This window comes from Podarcis melisellensis, assembly GCF_964234715.1.
Source record: "Podarcis melisellensis genome assembly, chromosome: 1".
NCBI lineage: Eukaryota > Metazoa > Chordata > Lepidosauria > Squamata > Lacertidae > Podarcis > Podarcis melisellensis.
In genome coordinates this window covers 72,147,738-72,168,323 of record NC_138528.1, presented here as the reverse complement: position 1 = coordinate 72,168,323, position 20,586 = coordinate 72,147,738, and the positions used below count along the sequence as shown (strand labels likewise).

At 42.7% G+C, this 20,586-nt stretch overlaps 1 protein-coding gene across 1 annotated transcript in view; it reads right to left on the bottom strand.

Moving 5' to 3' along the window:
- Positions 1 to 323: 323 nt before the first annotated feature.
- The window catches only part of LOC309366176 (receptor-type tyrosine-protein phosphatase eta-like), an 81,591-nt gene continuing 61,328 nt past the window's right edge, over positions 324 to 20,586 (bottom strand). Inside the window, exons 11-24 of the mRNA XM_081904688.1 lie at positions 20,177 to 20,440; positions 18,871 to 18,999; positions 18,090 to 18,291; positions 17,833 to 17,948; positions 15,632 to 15,722; positions 14,333 to 14,374; positions 12,674 to 12,761; positions 12,021 to 12,111; positions 11,638 to 11,711; positions 11,408 to 11,542; positions 9,952 to 10,071; positions 7,540 to 7,700; positions 6,151 to 6,286; positions 324 to 5,666 (exon numbers count right to left, since the gene is read on the bottom strand). Of these exons, the coding sequence (XP_081760814.1) occupies positions 5,508 to 5,666; positions 6,151 to 6,286; positions 7,540 to 7,700; positions 9,952 to 10,071; positions 11,408 to 11,542; positions 11,638 to 11,711; positions 12,021 to 12,111; positions 12,674 to 12,761; positions 14,333 to 14,374; positions 15,632 to 15,722; positions 17,833 to 17,948; positions 18,090 to 18,291; positions 18,871 to 18,999; positions 20,177 to 20,440 (1,808 nt within the window). The 3' untranslated portion in view covers positions 324 to 5,507. The remainder of the gene's footprint in view (positions 5,667 to 6,150; positions 6,287 to 7,539; positions 7,701 to 9,951; positions 10,072 to 11,407; positions 11,543 to 11,637; positions 11,712 to 12,020; positions 12,112 to 12,673; positions 12,762 to 14,332; positions 14,375 to 15,631; positions 15,723 to 17,832; positions 17,949 to 18,089; positions 18,292 to 18,870; positions 19,000 to 20,176; positions 20,441 to 20,586) is intronic.

Genomic DNA, 20,586 nt, shown 5'->3' with positions numbered 1-20,586 from the left:
CAGCAAATGAAACAACTAAAGACATCTTTTCAGCAACCAAAATACATGCAAATAAACCACATAGCTGCTTGAACATGCATCACTCCATATAATAACATGTGGGTGTTTGTATACTTCTCTCTCTCTCTCTCTCTCTCTCTCTCTCTCACACACACACACACACACACACACACACACAAACACACACCTGAGGCCACAGATTTTTTAAAGACTGTTTAAGGATTGAGATTTAAGTCTTTGAAACTGCCCTAGAATGAGATAAATGGAAGGGGAGTTGATTAAATTACCACGGACCACAGAGGAAGAACATACACTGAAACATATTCTGTCAATGTTTTATTTAGTTACTTTGATGTCATTGAAAAGACAATCAGACAATTAAAATTAAGGACAGTATGCAGCAAACATCTGTACAATGAATGAAACACTGAACATTGTACATCATTTGAACACACAATTATAACAGCAACAGCCGATGCACAAAGAATACTCTCTTTTCAAAATCATGCCTTGCCTGGAAATTAAAAATAGAATAAAAAACAAGGAGACTGGCACGCATCCAAAGAAGGGGGGTGCATGGGGGATTTTGCTTGATGTGGGCATTACAGCAGGTTCCACTGTCCAAGAGACTAGTTGCTTTTCAAACTTAATGACAACTTCTCTCTTTTTGACAGTGGTGAAAACAGCAAACAAGCAAGCTTCTTGCCTGCATGAACTGTTCTCTCCTTCCTTTGAATCCTGACCCATAGGTTATTACTCCCAAGTTTTAAGGCTAAAAAAAAGGATGATTTGAACACTCCAAGCAACATAATTTTGCACTCTGAGGTGTTTTTATAACTTCAAAGCGTAGATCAAAAGGAAATTATATAACAAGCAGACCAGTGAGAAACTATTCCGATTCAAGCCAGTTTTGATATGTACCCTGCTGGACTCTCTCTGCAGTCAGCAAAGGAGGCAGACCAAGGCATTTTGGTGTCTGAACCCCCACCTGCAAAAAAATAACAACCCAACAGTGGTAAAAATAAGAAGCCAAATAATTGACAAGTTAACTGCCCTTCGCTGCTGCCCCAGATGAGCTTCTACACTCTGACTAAGAGGAAGATTAGGCCTGTCAGCAAAACAAATGCTTAGGATGGGCTAGCATAATACATCCACAGACCATTGTGTTATGTTCCCATTACAGGCAGGTAATCAAGTGCAAATGTTTAGGGCTAAGTTTTTACAGCATGAACTAAAACAGCACCCCCCCCTCTCTCTCTCACACAGATGGCTTATGAAAATGATGTGCACTCAGTTAAAGTTAGGCAATTTTAGGCTCTGGACTTAATAGTCCTCTTTAGATAGTCATAGGCTGAAAATGCGGCAATCCAACGCTGCTACTTTTGGGGCCCTCCCTGCTCGTTCTGCTGAGTCCTGAGCTCTAAAGTCCTGCCCTGACAGCCCCATTGATTGCAGCTAGTAATGAAGGCCAGACTGCCTCTGGCCAAACCCTATGAAGCAGGCATAGGCAAACTCGGCCCTCCAGATGTTTTGGGACTACAACTTCCATCATCTCTAGCTAACAGGACCAGTGGTCAGGGATGATGGGAGCTGTAGTCCCAAAACACCTGGAGGGCTGAGTTTGCCTATGCCTGCTATAAACTTATCACTGGGCACAGTTGTCCCCTGACGAAGATGCCTATCAGGAGCTACATTATTTTAGTAGCATCCATCAACATCTTCATGAGGTAGGGTGAATGAGCTGCAAGGGATTAACTGAAAGGAAGTAAGGGAAAGAATCTAAGTCAGGGGTGAGGAAACTTGTTGCCTTCCAGGCATTGCTTAACTGCAGCTTATGATCCCTGGCAGGGGCTGATGGGAGCTGTAATTCAGCCATATCTGAAGGGTAACACCACCTTTGATCAAGGCAAAGAGCATGCAGCTCCTATGCTTCCCCCTATTTTCTTTGGCCAAGTCCTACACCCCCATAATGAGTGGAGCCTATGTGAAATTTAATTACCTCTGAACCCTGGGCCTGTGAACCTGCAACTTTTAATTTTAACTTTTAAACTTCTAATGTTTTCAACCAGCACAAATTGTAGGCATGTAGGGCTGGATCCTGATTAGCAGAACTCTACCTGTAGGATATTCTGCTGAAGAAAGGGGAAAGATGACTTTTGATTGTTCTCGTGCTTCTATAGCTCCTCTGTGACCCCATCCCCAACTACACTGCAGGATTGGGAGACATTTCAGATCAGTGTGGAAGGTGTCACTGAAAAGTACAGGGAAAGATATTTGTAGAAAAACACTCCTCACTTCCTTCAGTGGGAGTCTGCACTGGATCTCAGTCCATTCTGTCCACAGGAAAGGACAAGTCCAGATTCCCCTCATCATTCTTAAGAATATTTGCATTGCCTTGAAAGGATGCCATTTATTTTAACAGGAAACAACGACATACATTCTGGTAACTTTTCAGACACAGCAGTCATCTATGGTAGACAGGCACTTTGTAAAAAGAGAAAAGAAAAAACCCCAATAGGCCAGTTTTGGTCTGAGACCCCATTTTGTAAGGAGAGTTCACAAGTGCAATTATTTGCATGCTAACTGTATTTATGTCGAGATGCACAAAGACTGCTAGCATCAATTATGGCATGATTAGGATCGTTGCTTATTACATTAGACAAATCTTGTGCAAAACCTCTTCCTGGATAATGATCTACAGAGACAACAACAAGGGTTTATTGGCTCTCCCCCCAAATCAAGCAGGATTTCATTTCTACTATGTAGAAGACCCCTGCATTGGAATGTGGCACATATGAAACAGATTAATCTATATTTTAGTGGGGCCCCTCTTTCAACCTTTTAAAAATATGTATATATTTGGTCCAACCACCAACATCCAAATGTCATTCTACCTAAGGCATAGATATAAAAAGCCACCAATCATAGACTTTGGTAGGAGAAAAACTGTATTAGCAACCATTTCCCCATTTTTGAGCAATTGGTTTCCAAAAGATTTCGCCCCACTGGCAGAATTTTAAATACTCCAAAGCCATGGAGTGCGGCTTACTGTATACCCTTCAGCACCCTAATTCCCTCAAGCATATTGCCTGCTCTGCACAAGCTCAATGCAATTCAAAGGGTTTTTGCACCAAAGAAAGTTGAGGAGTGGAGCCCACAACACTCCAGTACTTTACAGATAGCTCTATAACACACTCAAGAGAGTTCCTAATGCTGCCAGCGCATTGACTAAAAGAGTGAACCACAACCCCTCCCACTTCCCACGCCACAAGTCCTTCATTAAGAATACCTTCATAATTTCACCATCAGTGTACCAACACAATTAATTTAATGGAGAACCCTTCCAATTTTCATTAATCATATCCGTTACAACTACAGCAGCATAATACAAACAAAGAAATAAACCAAAAGGTAGAGCAATTATATATCTTTGATACAACAACATTAAAAATATATACCTCAGTTTTAACTGGCTAAAACATATTCTGCAGCTGAAAGAATCAGTAGATCTTTAGAACATTTACTTTTTATAGAAACAGAGCAAAGTCAATGGACCTTCCTGGGATCACTCTGCCATAGGAGTTCTTCAGTCTTCCACAAACGACACATTTAAGAACATTAAACCACAGAACAACTAAGAAGAGATACTGAACCTGAGTAAAACTCTATGGAAATAGAGACAAGCGTTCATTCAGTAAATCAAATATTGCACTTTTAAATAAATCCTTATCACATACGAGAACATAAAAATTTCAACCTGGATAGGGTGGGTCCTTCATTCCCCCCCTCCCACCGACAAAGACACATACTACAACACCAACACACAAAGAAAACAAGTTAAAGCTCAGATTGAAACATAGCCCTCCTCTTCTGTGAATGACACCACTAAAGGCCATCCCTCAAGACCAACTGAGGAGATAAGCTATCAAGTGATAACCGCAACATTTGGATTAACTGCTAACTAGATAGCGGGCACTCAATGAGTTCCCAGTGAGATGGGTTGTAACTACACGGAGAAGCAGCTGCCTCCTTCCTATCTACACACGTTGAAGGCAGCACCACTACTCTCCTGAAACTGCTGTGAAACCTGAGGGCCTGTGTGGTAATGCTGGATTTAGTGGACCTGACACACAACTGCCTCTTCACGCAGCTCAGTCCACCCTGTCAAGTGTTTATGTAGCCAGTGTGTACTTTAACAATCCTGCTTCCACAATACATTGATGGGCTTGTATTTACATGATTAAAAGCTAGGCAAAACATCTCCTATGTTCAATATTTGCTTTGAAATTAGCATATTCCGCAAAACCAATTGGGGGGGAATACTCATATTGAAGATTTGCTATTTATTATTTTTAACGTGCTTGATGACCTTTTGTTCCACTGGCAGTTGCCACTTCATTTCTTCCCCATTTTCCTTCACTTTGCCCTCACTGACCTCAGCCACCTTTCTCCTCACTCATGCTTAGATTGGTTTAGGGAGTCACATGTTTACAGGCATGTCAGAAGTAGAATCGTGACATCAGACAATGACATCTTCAGCTCACCAGATTCATTGGCAGTGAGTGAAAATGGGACTGTGGACAGTGAGGTGAAGGAAAAGGAAGTTTCAGGCACAGGCAAAGGCACAAATGGGTTCCGAAGAGCACTGAAAGGGCGTGAATATGCTTACAACTGGTATTAAAAGATTTTAGAAGTGGGAAGTACTAATCTCGACGCATGAATACAAAGCTAAACAAGTATCAGCTAAACCATACAAGAAGGCTCCATTCCACAATTTTATACAATTTTATACAGCCAAGGTGTCACACGATTGCTCCAGTCCTCACACAATCAAGTGAATTTCCTCTAGGGAAAAGTCTCTGCAGACTGCAGTAAAATACAAAGAAAGGGTTGCCACCTCCATGAAGGAAGAATCAACAAAGCTATTCCAAATGAGAATTGATATTGATATTATTTAAATGTTATATTTCAGCCGAGAATTTCAATACAAAAATATAGGACTCTGATCATTTTGTCTATAGCAAAACAGCTAGAAAAAGGCACAATTACATAATAAAATATCGTATTTGCTAATTTTTGTGTTCCCCTTTTAAATAAAACAAAAAGAACTTGAGCAGTCACTGATAACGTAGGTTTCTGTTGGCGAAAAGCCAATATACATACAAACATTTCTGGAACAGTGACCCTCAAACCTGATTTTAAGTATCTGTGTCATTTATTATTTCTGAAGTTCAAAAAGGGATCCCGTCATTTATTCAGTGATAATACACCAATCATGTGATGCTTCTTCACCTTCTTCAAATTCATCTGTAAAATACAGTGTATTTTCCCTTTAACACTATTGTAGAAACTACAGTTCCCATTGGCATTTTAAAAAATGTGTACATCTTCAGTTATTCTTTTTTTAAAAGTGGAAAAAGTCTCTGTATAGAAAGACATATAAAAACAGTGCATATTTCCTCACTTATGTAAAAGGCAGAAGTGGGAGGCTTGTCATTCCCTTGCAGTTATGCATGGTAGCCATTTGCCTTCCCAATATGTGGCAACGGTGTGAAGTTCTCATAGATTGCCATGGCATTTGTGTTTTGATAGATAAGGTCCGTTTTCTTATCTTTCTGGGATTTGATAATGTCCAAGACACACTGGTTTAGGAAGACATACTGGTCCTAAAGGAGAGAAAGAATAACAATAACATTAATAATGAATATGTAGCATACATTTCATATGATGAATCATTTTATAGAGAGATTATGCCCATTACTGCAGTCAACAACTGCATCCATAAATCTTGGGCTTCTCCACTGCCATTTCATTATATGAAAGAAAAGGGGGGAAATCTTGCAGTTTTAAAACATCTGCCTCTTCCTGCCCATATAGAAAGTGACTGCAAGAAAGGCATTTCTTTTTCTCCAGCATTCAAAAGAAATCAACAACAGTGGCCCTCAAGGTGAGCAATAGGAACAGAAACTGAAATAACGGTGCAGAGTTGATTGTTTAGAAATTTAGGTCTAATGTCTGCAGTTGCATCTCTAGGTTGTCAAAAGAAATATTAAATCAACTGGAACAATGCTGAAAGCTGGTGACAATATTACTTGCTATGCCATGTGTAGGTCATTGATTTACGTGCTTAGAATAGCATCCTGCCCATACCTCTGTTTGCACCATTAAAGACCGATGCATTCGAAGCTCATATACAGCACCGTACACATCAACAGTGTTCTCCATCTCCATTTGATGGATCAAATGGTCAATTGCAATGAATGTCCCCGTCCTTCCGACACCAGCACTGTAAGAAAAAACAATTGCGTGTGTATTTAATGGCTTTGTGCTTGCCTTCAGTTAAGCCCTAAATCCTTGTTTATATCTCGGTTTAAGGATCACTTAACACAGCATAATTATCTTCCTTCTGTGAAAGAAAACACACACACACACTCTATTCTGCTGCTCTTAATACTCTCGGTGGATGCCTTTTCCTCCACAGAAGTGATGCACAGGTAGAGAGAAATAACCTGTCAAGTGGCCCTAGGGCCTATTGGCACCACGGTCCCAGGAGATGCAGCCACTGCAAAAGCTGCCTGCTTGTCTAAGGCAGGGATGGGGAAACCTATGTCTTTCCAGATGTTGTTGGGCTCCTACTCCCAAGAGACCCAGCCAGCAAGGCCAACAGCCAGGGGAAAGGAGAGCTGTAGTTCTGCAACATCTGGAGGACCACAGGTCTACAGTGTATATCTATTTAAAAAGAGCTGAGGAGACCTTGCCTCCTTTCTGACAACTGGGCAGAAAGCAAAATAACGGTCTGGTCCCTGCCCTCACTCCATTTAGTTGGACACCTCTACATGAAATAACTCTAAATATGCAAAGAGTGAGGTAAATTCATCTTGCTAGTGCTAAGATTGTGGACAGGAAATGGCCTGGAAGAATCAGGTGCTGTATCATTGTTCACCAATGGGACACGGGTGGTGCTGTGCTCTAAACCACTGAGCCTCTTGGGCTTGTCGATTAGGTCAGTGGTTCGAATCCCCGCGACACCCCATTGCTCTGTCCCAGCTCCTGCCAACCTAGCAATTTGAAAGCACACCAGTGAAAAGTAGATAAATAGGTACCGCTGTGGCGGAAAAGTAAACAGTGTTTCTGTGAGGTCTAGTTTCTGTCACGGTGTTCTGTTGCACCAGAAGCGGTTTAGTCATGCTGGCCACATGACCCGGAAAGCTGTCTGTGGACAAACACTGGCTCCCTCGGCCTGAAAGCTAGATGAGTGCCACAACCCCATAGTTGCTTTTGACTGGACTTAACCGTCCAGGGGTCCTTTACCTTTACCACTGTTCACCTGAAAATCAGTGACTGTAGGGAAAACTAGTATGGCAATAGAAACAAGAATACCCAACTTTGCATGTGTTAAGGCCCTGTGAGTTCACATCCCTTTATAGTTACATAAGCAGTGGCACTGAAAGATTCCCACTTCCACACAAACATAACTGTATATAGGATACCACTTAGACTTGGAGTCTCCCCTCCCCTTCCAGAAAGTAATATTTGTACCTGCAGTGCACTAAGGTAGGAGAACTTGGAGGGTTCTGCTTCATGTATTCCTGTACTAAGTGCCTGAAGTTAATAAGGAGGTTGGTTGTTTCCGGGACACCGTGATCTGGCCAGGCTGTGAAGTGGAACTGTCGCACGGGGTGACTTTCAGATGAATCACTCTTAGAAATGAAAATAGAGGAACAGGAGTATGGTGTCACGAAGTATTTTATTATAGTAAAAAAATTAAGCCTGTAAGCCGCTTCCTGCAAATTCTGTAGCGCCTGGCACAGGAAAACGTGAGCCATGAGAATGGCTTGGTGGAATTGGGGGGGGGGGACAGGCAGGTTAAAGCTAAGTGGAAGGGTTGGGCCCCAAGGACAGCTGTGGAAGAAGAGACAGTGACAAGTTGCTCAGGGCGAACAGTGTCAGGGGAGGAAGAAACAAATGTTTAAAAGTGTACGAGACTCACACCAAGTGCCAAATACATTTCACTGAGCAAACTCCTATTTCTATCCTCTGAGTGCTTGACCTAAGACTTTGGGTTCAGTACACCTTCTGGAATTGCTGCAAGCTGAGTGTATTTTTGATGGTTTCAAATAGCTTGGATAAATCAGGGAAGTGATTTTTTTATACAGTGGTACCTCGGGTTACAGACGCTTCAGGTTACAGACTCCACTAACCCAGAAATAGTACCTCGGGTTAAGAACTTTGCTTCAGGATGAGAACAGAAATCATGCTCCGACGGCGCAGCGGCAGGCGGAGGCCCCATTAGTTAAAGTGGTGCTTCAGGTTAAGAACAGTTTCAGGTTAAGAACGGACCTCCAGAATGAATTAAGTTCTTAACCCGAGGTACCACTGTATCTAGCTTGACTATTGACTGGATGACTATGGGGGAATAGCATGGTTTCAAAGAACTTATTCACATGGGAGAGGTTTGTCAAATATAGAGACTCCTAGGCTCTACTTTGCTCCTAGTGATGAATAAGGAGATTTAGGAGCCTCGTCAATCTGAAAACTATCAATTTTCCCAATTATGATGTTTCCCAATTACCCAGTGTTTAATTTCAGGGTCTCAGCAGACGTCTTCTTGCTTAATCCATTCGAATTCCTACTCTACAATTCTATGATTCTATGAAAAGTTTCAAACTTTAGTGGAGTGGATTCTGCCCATCTCTAAAATTCAGAGTTAGAAACGCTTTTATTGTGAGCTCGTTTTGTTGCCTGTTCCAAATCTGAAACAAGGTATAGATTAACCTAAAATAAATAGTGTCAGAGCTGCCTCCAGGTCCCAGCTCACAGAGGACCAACGCTGGCCGGTTGTAATGTACAAAAGTCTTTATTGAAGTTCAGTTTCCATTTACAAGCCGCAGCGTGCAGCTCTACATCTAGAACCTAGACCGGCGAAGCTCCGTCTGAGTCTCCGCCCCCTATACACCAGTTTAAGACCCTGGCCTTACTCCACCTCATCCGTTGTTCTTTCCTCCTCTGGGTCCGTCTGCCCCCCGGGGTCTCCTCCTTCCTGGACTCCTCTGACGCTGACCCCCCTGACTCTTGTCCCTCCTTTTCGGCGGGCTTTAGGACCTGGTTCCCTATCCGGGCTACCTGCTGTGCTGCTCGCCTGTACATTTGAACTTGGCGCGCGCGCCCAGTGGGCAACCTTCCTCTTGACCGTTTCTGCGCTCTCCGATGGAGGCGTGGTCAATCCTGACTCATCTCCTCTCGCTGGTGGTGAACACCCTGGTCCCGATACCTGGGACTCCTCCCCCCCACTGCGCTCTGGTGGGAAAGCTGGTCCTGATTTCCAACTGCTGCTCTCTGAGTCCCCGCTGGCCCCTTCCTTCTGGGGTGTCCCCCTTGGCACCCCCCTTGCCCTGGCCATAGGCGCCCCCTTCTGTGAATCTTCCGATTCGCTGGAGAGACTCAGGGAATCCCTCGGACCACTGTCATCGCCTACGCTCCCCTCGGATTCCTCCCCCTCGCTCTCCATTTCCTCCCTCTCCTGTGCCTCTGCTCCTGAGCCCCTGACAAATAGGTTTAACAGCAGGCAACAAAACACATTGAAAAGGTAGGTCACATATCTAATCCAGAGCCCTTGTTTCTCCTGTGAAAAATCTCTGCTGCCCATATCTAGTTGTTGTTTTTCCAAAATGAGAATAATTATAATAAGGCAAACAGAAATGTCTAAAACCAGACATACCCATGCCCCAGTCATATCAGCGCCCAAAGGTTTCTGTAGTGACAAGGAGATCAGATAAGACAGCAAAACTCCTTCTCCGAACCCCCTCTCTCTGGTGTCTCTGACAAGGAAATGTGATGTACCCTATGGCTGCTGGGACCCCATAGGATTGCAGCCTAAGTGATACGTCATCAATCCAGAGTATAAGCAAAACACAGACACACACACAGAAAGAGTGAGAGCAAACAACTCACCTTTTCCATGGAGAAATCTCTTATTGTCCACTCTGGAAGGGGAATTTCTGAAGTCATGGCTACTGTTATGTCTCCATAGCTTTTGGATTGTTTATTTGGCCAATATTCCTCACATTTTGTCTAGAAATATAAATTATTAAGTCAACTTATGTGATAGGTCCACAAAAGTAAAAGGAATGTAAGAAAGGTAAGGGAAAGGGACACTGGCTTTCAGACCAGATGGGGGTGGGGTGGGGGTGGGATAAAGTACCTGGGACCAGTAAAGATGCCCCCCCCATTGGTCTCCTCTCCTGTTGAGTTACGTAATTATTTAGATGTCAATGCTTTGCAGGCCAGTGCCCTTTTCCCGTCTAAAAGGGTTCTTGTAGGGACTTGCATAAGAGTATCAAACACAGTTCCTAACTCACAAGTCTTTTCTGTTGCAAAGTGGTTTGGGGCAGGTATTACTATTATGATTAATACCCCACCCATGTGGCTGGGTTTCCCCAGCCACTCTGGGCAGCTCCCAACAGAATATTAAAAACACCAAACACCAAACAAATCAGGAGCAAAGTAAGAGCTGGGCTGGAAGAGGGTGCTGAATCCCTCCACTTATCCCATATTATCCACTGCAGCACCATATTGCCTAGGTTGCCTGCTTCCCACTATCACCGCCAGCAAGCATCTCAGGCTTCAAAGCAACCCCAGAGGTCTTGCAGCATGCCTGCTGGGTGGAGGCCTAAGCACGGCAGTAGCCGAGAAATGTTCTTCTGTCACTCACGATGTTGCAGTCCCAAATCCAGAATAAGAAGCTGTTATCGTTCTGCTTTACTGTAGTGCTACACAAAAAACTTGGGACGCGGGTGGTGCTGTGGGTTAAACCACAGAGCCTAGGACTTGCTGATCAGAAGGTTGGCAGTTCAAATACACACGACAGGGTGAGCTCCCGTTGCTCGGTCCCTGCTCCAGCCAACCTAGCCGTTCGAAAGCACAAAAAGCGCAAGTAGATAAATAGGTACCGCTCCGGCAGGAACATAAATGGCGTTTCCGTGCACTCTGTGGTTCGCCAGAAGCAGTTTAGTCATGCTGGCCACATGACCTGTACGCCGGCTCCCTCAGCCAATAAAGCGAGATGAGCGCCGCAACCCCAGAGGCGGCCACGACTGGACCTAATGGTCAGGGGTCCCTTTACCTTTACCTTACACAAAAAACTTAGGGCAATATAAAACCAGGGCAATGTGGGGCATCTTTGTCCTCCGCATCTGGATTCAACAACTTTATTACTGATCACGGGGTACATCTGTTAAGGCATCAATCTTAGCTTCCAATTTCCCAGGTTGTGGTCTTAAACTGGTAGGGTTTTTTTTTTTAATCATTGAATTATTATTTTTTAGAATTGTTGAGCTGCAAAATTTGTGGCGGTTGTGGTGCACAGCAACATTTTGTAGCATGTTTAGGAACTTTAATGAAAACTTACCCTGCCTTGTTCAATACATTTAGTCAGCATAACAACGGTATAAATTTTCTTCTCCCAGATCATGCGCCAGAAGTCTTGCACTGTATTGGGCAAAGGGCCTTGTGCAGCGATGAACTCTTTCTTGGAGTTGTAACCCTGCAATCAAAGTATGGTCTGAATACCACTTTTCTTATTTATAAATCTGTCATTAAAACACCATGTGTGTTTTTTAATAGGCTGGGAACACTTACCGGCATATAGTTTGCATTAATGTAATCATTGGTTGGATGGTCATGGATCTGAAGTCTGACACGAGAAATATCATCTGCAAAAAAATATTATTATTATTATTATTATTATTATTATTATTATTATTATTATTATTAGGATGTATCAATATATTTTCCTTTTTCCACAGCACACACCACATAAAATGAATTAAGCCACTAAATAAAGAAAACACTATGAACCAGATGAAAGAATATAGGTGGTGTAGTAATTAGGATTAAAAGTAGCGTTAGAGTCTGATCCTAGCCCACTTATCTTTGCTGATAGGGGTAGAGGGGGAGAAGGGATTCTGGCACAGTGATGGTGCCAGGTCAGTTTTTAGTAGCAGTAGGGTTGAGGAACTTACATGGCAAGACATTGTTATATCTATTTTTTGCTTTGTTCTCTTGTAGTTCAGCTGCAAATCTGGGCTGATTTGTACCAACAGGCCTGAGCTCCTGCAGCAAATAGAGAAGGAATTTAGGATTATTTTACCTCATGGCATGCAAATGGTTCTTCAACGCTTGGCCACATGACATCCAACAGTACTGAACTTTGTGGGAAGGTAATTCCTAATTGTTAGGTTTGCTTATTGTTTCCCATTGCATATGGCTTTTTCACAGTTGAATTTTGGCTCTTTAAATAATGAAATCCACCTCAAAACATGAATTTCAGATTTCGCAGGGACTCAAGTCCTATTTGCACCTTCCTTTTCCAACCGTTTGGCGAAGACGGGACGGTCTTAATCGTTCAGCTGTGCAGGAGGAAGCATGTGGAGTCCCCTTCTTTGGAGGTCTTTGGCAGGGGGGTTGGACTCGATGGCCCTTGTGGTCTCTTCCAACTCTATGATTCTATGATTCTATTCTATGTGTTGTTGTCATCGTTTAATTTATTACCTGCCCTTCACCCTAAGGGCCCGGGGTGGGTTATAACACGAGAGCTACATAGCTGAGCTCTTATGTGGAAGAATGTAAACATTACGACGACAGAGAAAAAGCTAAGAACATTTCAGATGCATACCTCATACTCTTCTGCAAATCCACAGTTTGAGTCAGCTTTCTGTTTCTTAAAATGAGACTCAAAGTCTTCCACTTTAAATAACTTGGATCTGAAAGAAACAAAAAACAACCACCTTGTAGTAGTCGACATTATCTAGGACACACTTATTTTGCTAAAAACTCAATTTCAAGGAGCAGCTGCCAGGGAGAGGTGGCGGTGCACACATGGTCTCCTGAAGACGGTGGCAGCAGTGCTGGAATGTCCCCAGAGCCACCCAGGCACATTTAGTTCCCTTTCATAGGGACAGTACCTGAGATATGCCATCTATTGTTTTGGGCCTAGCACAGACTCTTGACATAGAAAAGGGTCATAGCCCAGTAGGGACTAGAGGTTTTATTTCAGGAATAGCTGGTGTGGAGGGGTGGCTGGGTGTACGCCTGGCCTCCTGACATCAGCGTTGCTGCCACCTACTAAGAAATAGAGGGAGGGGGGAAGGTGTGGCGGTGGGGAGGTCAGCATTGTGCAGGCACCTCAGCAGAGTCAGTTCAGCACAACTGTAAACCTTTCAGCTGCCTCTACCCTCTTTCCCCTGGTAAGTGGCAGTGATGCTGCCACCAGGAGGCCAAGGTACAAGCTGCCACCTTTCCCCGCTGGCTGCTCTCGACTTATTTGTGCCATGAATTTTCACAGGCAGCAATCTGGCCCCTACACCAAGGACATGCTGGAGTCCAACAAGGTGAGAATTAGGGACAACAGAAACTGAGAAATTCCAAATCCATATTTTGACAGCTGAAGTGCTGAGTGTACACAACATAACACGTTTGCTTAGGAAATAAAGCACTAAGCATTCTCTGAGAAGCTAAACAGAAATAAAACATAATCAAGTGAGAGGCATGAATTTAAGCACTATTTCTATTATTCATCTAGAGTATAGTAAATTATTTGCTTACTTTCTCGGTCTGCAGAGGAAGACGGAAAGGAAGAGAGAAAAATCACACACATTAGTTACAGTCTTTATTAACTGAGCAGAACAATTTTATACATAATACTCCGATCTAGTACTACTACAAATTCCCTGCTGTGATACAAGAATGCCCAATTAAATTTTGGAGCAAAAGCATAGCTTTAAAAATTGATCTTCTTTATTATCTAAGCTATTCTCCTGCCATTTCCAATTATTTAGTTGCATCTATTTCTCCTGACTCCTCACATAAATTGCTTCATCCGGAAGGATAAGAAAAAGCAACCCAGTAGTTACTACACATAGCTTGGGGGTACTCCTGGATCCTTTGCTGTTGCTTGAGGCTCGGGTGGCCCAGCTGTGCCCCTACCTGGACAGGTATAACCCTACTCCCCTGCGCACACACAATGCACAATCTATCTTAGAGCCATAGAAACTAGGTAGTGAAACAGGGCACCCCACACCTAACCACCAAGGAAGAAAGGTAGCGTTGTAGTAGAGACCTTTGCATGTTGTTTAGTATCTTTACACAGGCATTCTGACACATTATTACACCAATTAATCATAACAGAGTTTTATAACATAGGTTATTAGGCGCTCAATGACCCAAAATACTTTTAAAGCATTCTAAGTATTATCTCCCCCACCACTTTAAAACAAAGCCAATTCTGATTGATCCTCAGTATATTCTAAAGAGAAGATAGTAATAGTCAACTCACTCTAATTGGGTAAATGGCACCTGGTTGTTTTTTCCACCTTTCCTGTAGAATTGTAGATTTTGAAAAAGGGTTAGTTGCATTTTTCACTCTTGGAAAAACTGAAATAAAAAATACAAAGCTTTCCGCAACTACTGGTTTGGCTAAAATGCCAACATCAGGCCACAAACTATGCCTTCCATTAAGCAACAAATATATAGGATTGGAAAGCAGTGGTGTCCATGTGGCCCAACCCATTTGCCACAAGGCACGGCTCTCCCCAAAGATGAACTGACACACTGCAGACAGGGGGGGGGGGGGTGGAGAAAGGGGGTGTGGTGGGTGTGGGTAACCCCGGGTGTCACCACTGAGGGGTGTGACAAAATGCCAGGCGGCACTCACCGCGGGGCCTGCAGCACGCCTGAGCCATGTGTCTCTCCTGGGAGAGACACAGTAGCTTGGGTGCCCGCAGGCTCCACACTGCCCAAGCGTTCCACCCGCTGCCTCCTCCCCAGCTGTAGGGCAGCTGAGTGGGAAGAGGCAGGCAAACTCCAGAGGCCCCATAGTGTGCCCTGCCCCCATGGGCAGCTCGCCCCGCCCCTGGGTGCGCTGCCCCAGGCACCTGAGCTGCTTCCTCTGTCACTGATTGCAGATTACACAGCATTCTATGAAGAACAGTCTGCAGAGCAACAGATCCAGAGCCTTCAAGGAAGTAAACCATCCAAGCCATGAAGGCCAAAAACAGAAACCACTACCCAGGGTCACAAGCCCAATCTCATCAGGGAGGAATTTCTTCTAGACCAACTTTATGGCAATCAAGTACTGAGAGTGAACAAAATCCACCCACAGAGCCTTCCCAAGAGAAAAAAAAATAGTATCAGCAGGGCATGACTTCTGATAAAATGTCATGTCAACTCCCTTCAAGAGCACTGTATCAAGTGGGTATCCCTGGAATAGTCAGCTGTGGCCATGGGGAACTCAGAGAATAAAGACTAAGAAAAGAAGTAAAGCAACTTTAATTATTTTTAAAGACCAACCTTTGCTGACCTATCAAGTCACAGTTTGGCAGGACTTTCTGTATTTGGACTAAGCTGGTTCATTAAGGAGAACCTATTTCTTACCTGCAGAGTTATTACACCCTGATAAAAAATAATTAAGGCCCCCTGACCTTCCTAAGACAGACAGCCTGAAGATGGTTTGAATGCATGGTAGAAACAGAGCCCAAGAATTCCAAATACGTGAAAGAGAAGCAGCGGAGACCTGCATCATGAAGTGTTAGGCACAACTACATCCTTGTAAAGAATTATGCAGTAGCTAATATACCTTCTCTTTTTCCAGAAGATGAAAAAACCAATCCCTGCAGCAATAACAGCAGCAGCCAGAATGCATCCAACAACAGCTCCTGTGATGACATCTGGAAAAGAAACAAACGATTTTAACTCCTTTACAAGTCATAACGACAAGGCGAAAAACCAACAACCACAAGGTGTTAACAAGGGCCCTTCAAGTAGACTCTCAGCAATCACTAGCTTTTGTTGCCCTAGCAAGGCAGAAGCTCACAGTTTCTATTCAGCACTGAGATTTTATTGGGTAAAATTATTGGAAAGGGTAACGATTCAGTGAGATATTTGAATCTCCCATTATCCAAACAAGCTAAAATGAGCAGACATTGCTAGCAGAACTCTCAGGAAGCAAAGGGTCGTTCAGTGCAATTCAGTGGTGCCTGAACAAATCAGAGTTTAGGTCTCACCCCGTTACACGTATCAGACCTGGTTCACTTGACATAGTAAGCCAACTGTGTGGGCTCCCAGAGAGGAGCTTGCAGCTGCTTTGCTCCTTCCTCAGTCCTTTTAACTGCGGTGCTGCACTGACCTCAGCCAAGGCAGGATAGCTCAGCCTGTAAAAGCATGAGACTCTTAACCTCAGGGTCGTGGGTTCAAGCCCTATGTTGAGCAAAAGATTCCTGCATTACAGGGGGTTGGACTAGAAGTCCCTCACGGTCCCTTCCAACTCTACATAGCTATTATTCTAAGGTTCTTCTTACTGTGTCCTCTGAACCAGGACTTATGGTTAAGGCTTTGCCCCTACTGACCATGAGCTGGCAACTGGAAAATTCCCATAAGGTGAACTGGAGCCTGCTCCAGGGCACATCTGACTCAACTACAAGCCACAAAGCGGATGAAAGTCTCAAGAGCAAAGAAAATTCAATAGCTAGTACTAGGACCTTATGCCCAATCCAGTGTGTAGTTCACACAAGACATCAGATGGTAAGGGAGGTGAGGCTGTTAGATACATGCAAGATTCCATATTTAAGTGGGATTCACAAGAAAAAATGGTGCACTGTGGGATTTTTCTGTTCAGTATTCTGCGACACTCCATTCTCTCCCCCTTTTTCCTTCCAGCGCTCCACTGCAATCCCAATAGTACATTTGCATTCTACAGTTGCCAAGTATACTTGGTCCTCACTGTGGGGTTTGCATTTCTAAATTTTATTTTATTTTACAGACCTTGGAGTTCTGCTACTACAGTGGTACCTCGGGTTACATACGCTTCAGGTTACACACACTTCAGGTTACAGACTCTGCTAACCCAGAAATAGTGCTTCAGGTTAAGAAGCTTGCTTCAGGATAAGAACAGAAATCGTGCTCTGGCAGCAGGAGGCCCCATTAGCTAAAGTGGTGCTTCAGGTTAAGAACAGTTTCAGGTTAAGAACGGACCTCCAGAACGAATTAAGTACTTAACTCAAGGTACCACTGTACTAATTTTAATAAACCTACCATATAAGATTGATACCTGTCTTCTGGGTATTGAATCTACAGTAGTTCCCAATCTCTTGGTCACTTGCTACTGAGTAAGTGTTTAACCTGAGACTCTGGAAACAGAGGGTCTGGCCTTTAGTTTTTGCTTCACTAGAATTTTAGGGCTGCCCAGTAATGTCTGGGAATTCCAGGTTGTTTGGACTTAAGGAGTGGTGGCAACGTATATAAAACCAACTCACAGGGTTGGTTTTATATACCCTGCTCACAAAGGTACTCTGAAACACAAAGGTCTAAGGCTACGCTTTGGCAAGGAGGGGAACAGAACTGGGTTCTCCTTTGGGGAAGGTTTTCAGGCAGGGTGGAAGGAGAAAGAACTTGCCCATGTGAAGACCACCTGGTGGAAACCCTTACACACATGGTTCTTAATTGTAAACTATATGCTGATCTCAGTCAGCAATTTCTAGATCAACTCTGTATCCCCAAGTGGAAACCAGAGTTGGAGATCATACATTTTCTATTACTGGGGAATGATCAGGAGCTCACCAAGTTAGTGGCTAAATATCTCTATTTGTTTTTTTGTCGTCAAAATACACTGCAGATGTCTGATCTCCCTGGAGACCTAGAGATGTGACGATAGACTGCTCTGCCTCCTTTCTTTTAGCAAATGTTTTTTGCCACTGGGGAAGTGGTAATTGTGTATTGATTTGTTTTGTATGTTTGGATGTGATGCCAATAAAAGGTTTGATGATGATGAAATAAATGTACCTGGATCTTGAGGTAAGACAACAGCCTTTGAAATTTTTGAAAATGAGACATAACTCTCCTTTTCATCGATGGTGTCATTCAAATAGTCAATGCGAGTAAAACCAGCAACATATACCCTAATGCAAGGCAGAGGAGGAAAAAAAAGGGATTTGAAATCAGAGTTTGATTTTTAAAGAAAAAGTGTGTGTTACTCATTTATTATGTTTTAGTCATCAACACGACTCAGGGAAATGGAGTTAGAAATAGAATTAAAATACCTGTATGAATTAAGTGGGATTAACTTCCCACTGACATAACCATGTGTTACGGATCCGTCTCCTATTTCGATAGTATGCTGCTCACTGTTGGAGGAGGAAGAGGAACGCATTTGCACATCTTTGACATATGCAACGTAAGCATCTGCTCCCCCATTCATGAAATCACCATAGGTATATTTCAAGGCCTCTGCAGAGACTACATCTGTATGGGGGGGGGGATGAGAATACATCATCATGTACCGTAATTATCGAGAAAATATAAAGTGATAGATTTTTAGATACTCATAGAGTTCAATAGCAGTAAAATAGTCAACAGCTACTTCAATATTGTCCCAAATGAAAATATTAAGTTAAAAAAAGAAGTAAACCCATAAGTTACATGGGGGTTACATTCTGGGGATTGAGCCTAAAGCCAAAATCGTGTATAGTCAAAACACAATGCGTTCAAGTTGATATAATAGCTTTGATCAATACCATGCTGACAGGTGTTCTATAGCAATATAAACATGAAACAAAGTGGGATACAAAACTTGGTTTTGCTGAGGAATCAATACAATCTTGATTGCACCCAAAAAATATTGACATTTCCTTCACCGTTGCCAGAAACAATCAGATCTGATCATTGCAATAGTGGAGGTATCAACCCTAAATGCAGGCTCAGAATTTTACTTCTACTACTTTTTTAAAAACAAAAGAGAAAGTATGGAACAGAGCTTCTTACATAGAGACAGGTTTTTTAAAATAAATGATAAAATGGCCAGGCATTTTGTTTTTGTTTTACCTTTTGATGTGACGATTACTGCATATGCTACTAAAGGTCCATGGCTTGCATTAAAGCTACTGAACCGAACTGTCAAGGAGTTGTGAGTGGTTCCCACAATGGATGGGGCTGTAAGTGGAGATGGAGGGTCTGGAAAACAAATATTTGTTAACTGAAAACATTTATAAACTGTTTAATATTTTAAAAGTCTCAAAGCAGTGTACAACATAAAACCAGTAAACATAAAAGCAAAAATACAATGTAAAACCTGTAAACCACTAGTATAAAGCATATAAAAACAAATAAAACAAACATGGAAGGAATGTGGGGGAAACAATTTTTGTATATCACATCTCTTTCTGCAGCACTACAAAGGAACACAGCGGCCTGTTTGCAAAGAATAGCCTAGTTCTTGATTATCTGTATAGCACATTAGCTATGTTGAGATTTGCTGAAATGATTTTTGTATGGTGGCTTCTGTACTCTACAACTCTTAAAAGTGCAAGTTACCACCTGGAGTCACCCACTTCATTCAGAAGCTCCAAATGCCACTACACATTGCAACTGCATCATGCATGACGCCACCACATGGATGTTCCTTGCAGTGGTTTACAAACATAGCAAACAACAAAGGATCAAGCAGCAAACATTGGTGTTGTGAAAGCTTTAAGGCCCTCTATTCCAAGTCAAACTGTAAGATACTTTTCTTGGTGGCTGCCCCACAACTGTGCAACTTCCTTTCCATGGAGCTTCGCAAAAGCTTAATATTTTCTGAAAGCACTGTAAGATGTTCCTATTTGGACTGGCATCTTCTTGCTTAGAAATACTTTAGTTTTCACGCAATACCGACAGTCCAATATATTCTATTGAAGTGGTCCAGAGAAGCTTGTGCCATAATAAATTTGCTCATCTTGAAAGTACTACAAGGTTCTATGCTGTATATACTAATGGTATTCTGTTTTATTTTTGTTTTAGTTTTGGTATCCCACCCCAACAGACACAATTGCAATAAAAACAAGGGACAAAGGGGTTAAGGATAATAAGATATGAACTCTCCAGCTATGAGGTTTTCCTTTAGCAAAAAAATGGAAAGACTCTTTTTCTCAAATAAGTGGTCATAAAACTATTTGTAAATTTTTAAACAACCACACACCCACGTCTATCTCTGTTGACAAACACACACTTTTCCACTGGGCCTAAAATTTGTGATGTGATATAATTATTTTATGTAATGCCAATAGCTATCTATGTCAGAAACCCATTTCCATTATAGGTCAGAAACCCATTTCCTTGCCAACGACCCCAGACAAAGCAACTATATGCTTACCGCCAATACTTGTGGAACATATTTTTTCCTGAGGATGGCTATCTTTCCCACACGAATGTGTGACAATTCTAACAGTGTAGTTGGTATAGTAGTTCAAATCTGTTACTGTGGTATGGTTTTCCAATATTTTTTTACTGCCCCAAGTACTATTTAAGACGTCAACTCCAAAGTCAGCAAACCTCCCCTTTGGATTAGACCAGTTTAGAATCAATTTTGGCTGCTTGGCGACTTGCATGCAGTTCAACACCTCCACTCTTGCGGCATCTACAACAAAGAAGGCAGGCTAGTCACACAGGGTATTTAATAAACACACACAGCACTTGAATGTAAAAGGCAGCAGGGCAGAACAGAACCAAATCTCTTAATTCCTCCTACTAGGTTTGTTCCCTACTTTGTCTCTTTACAATACA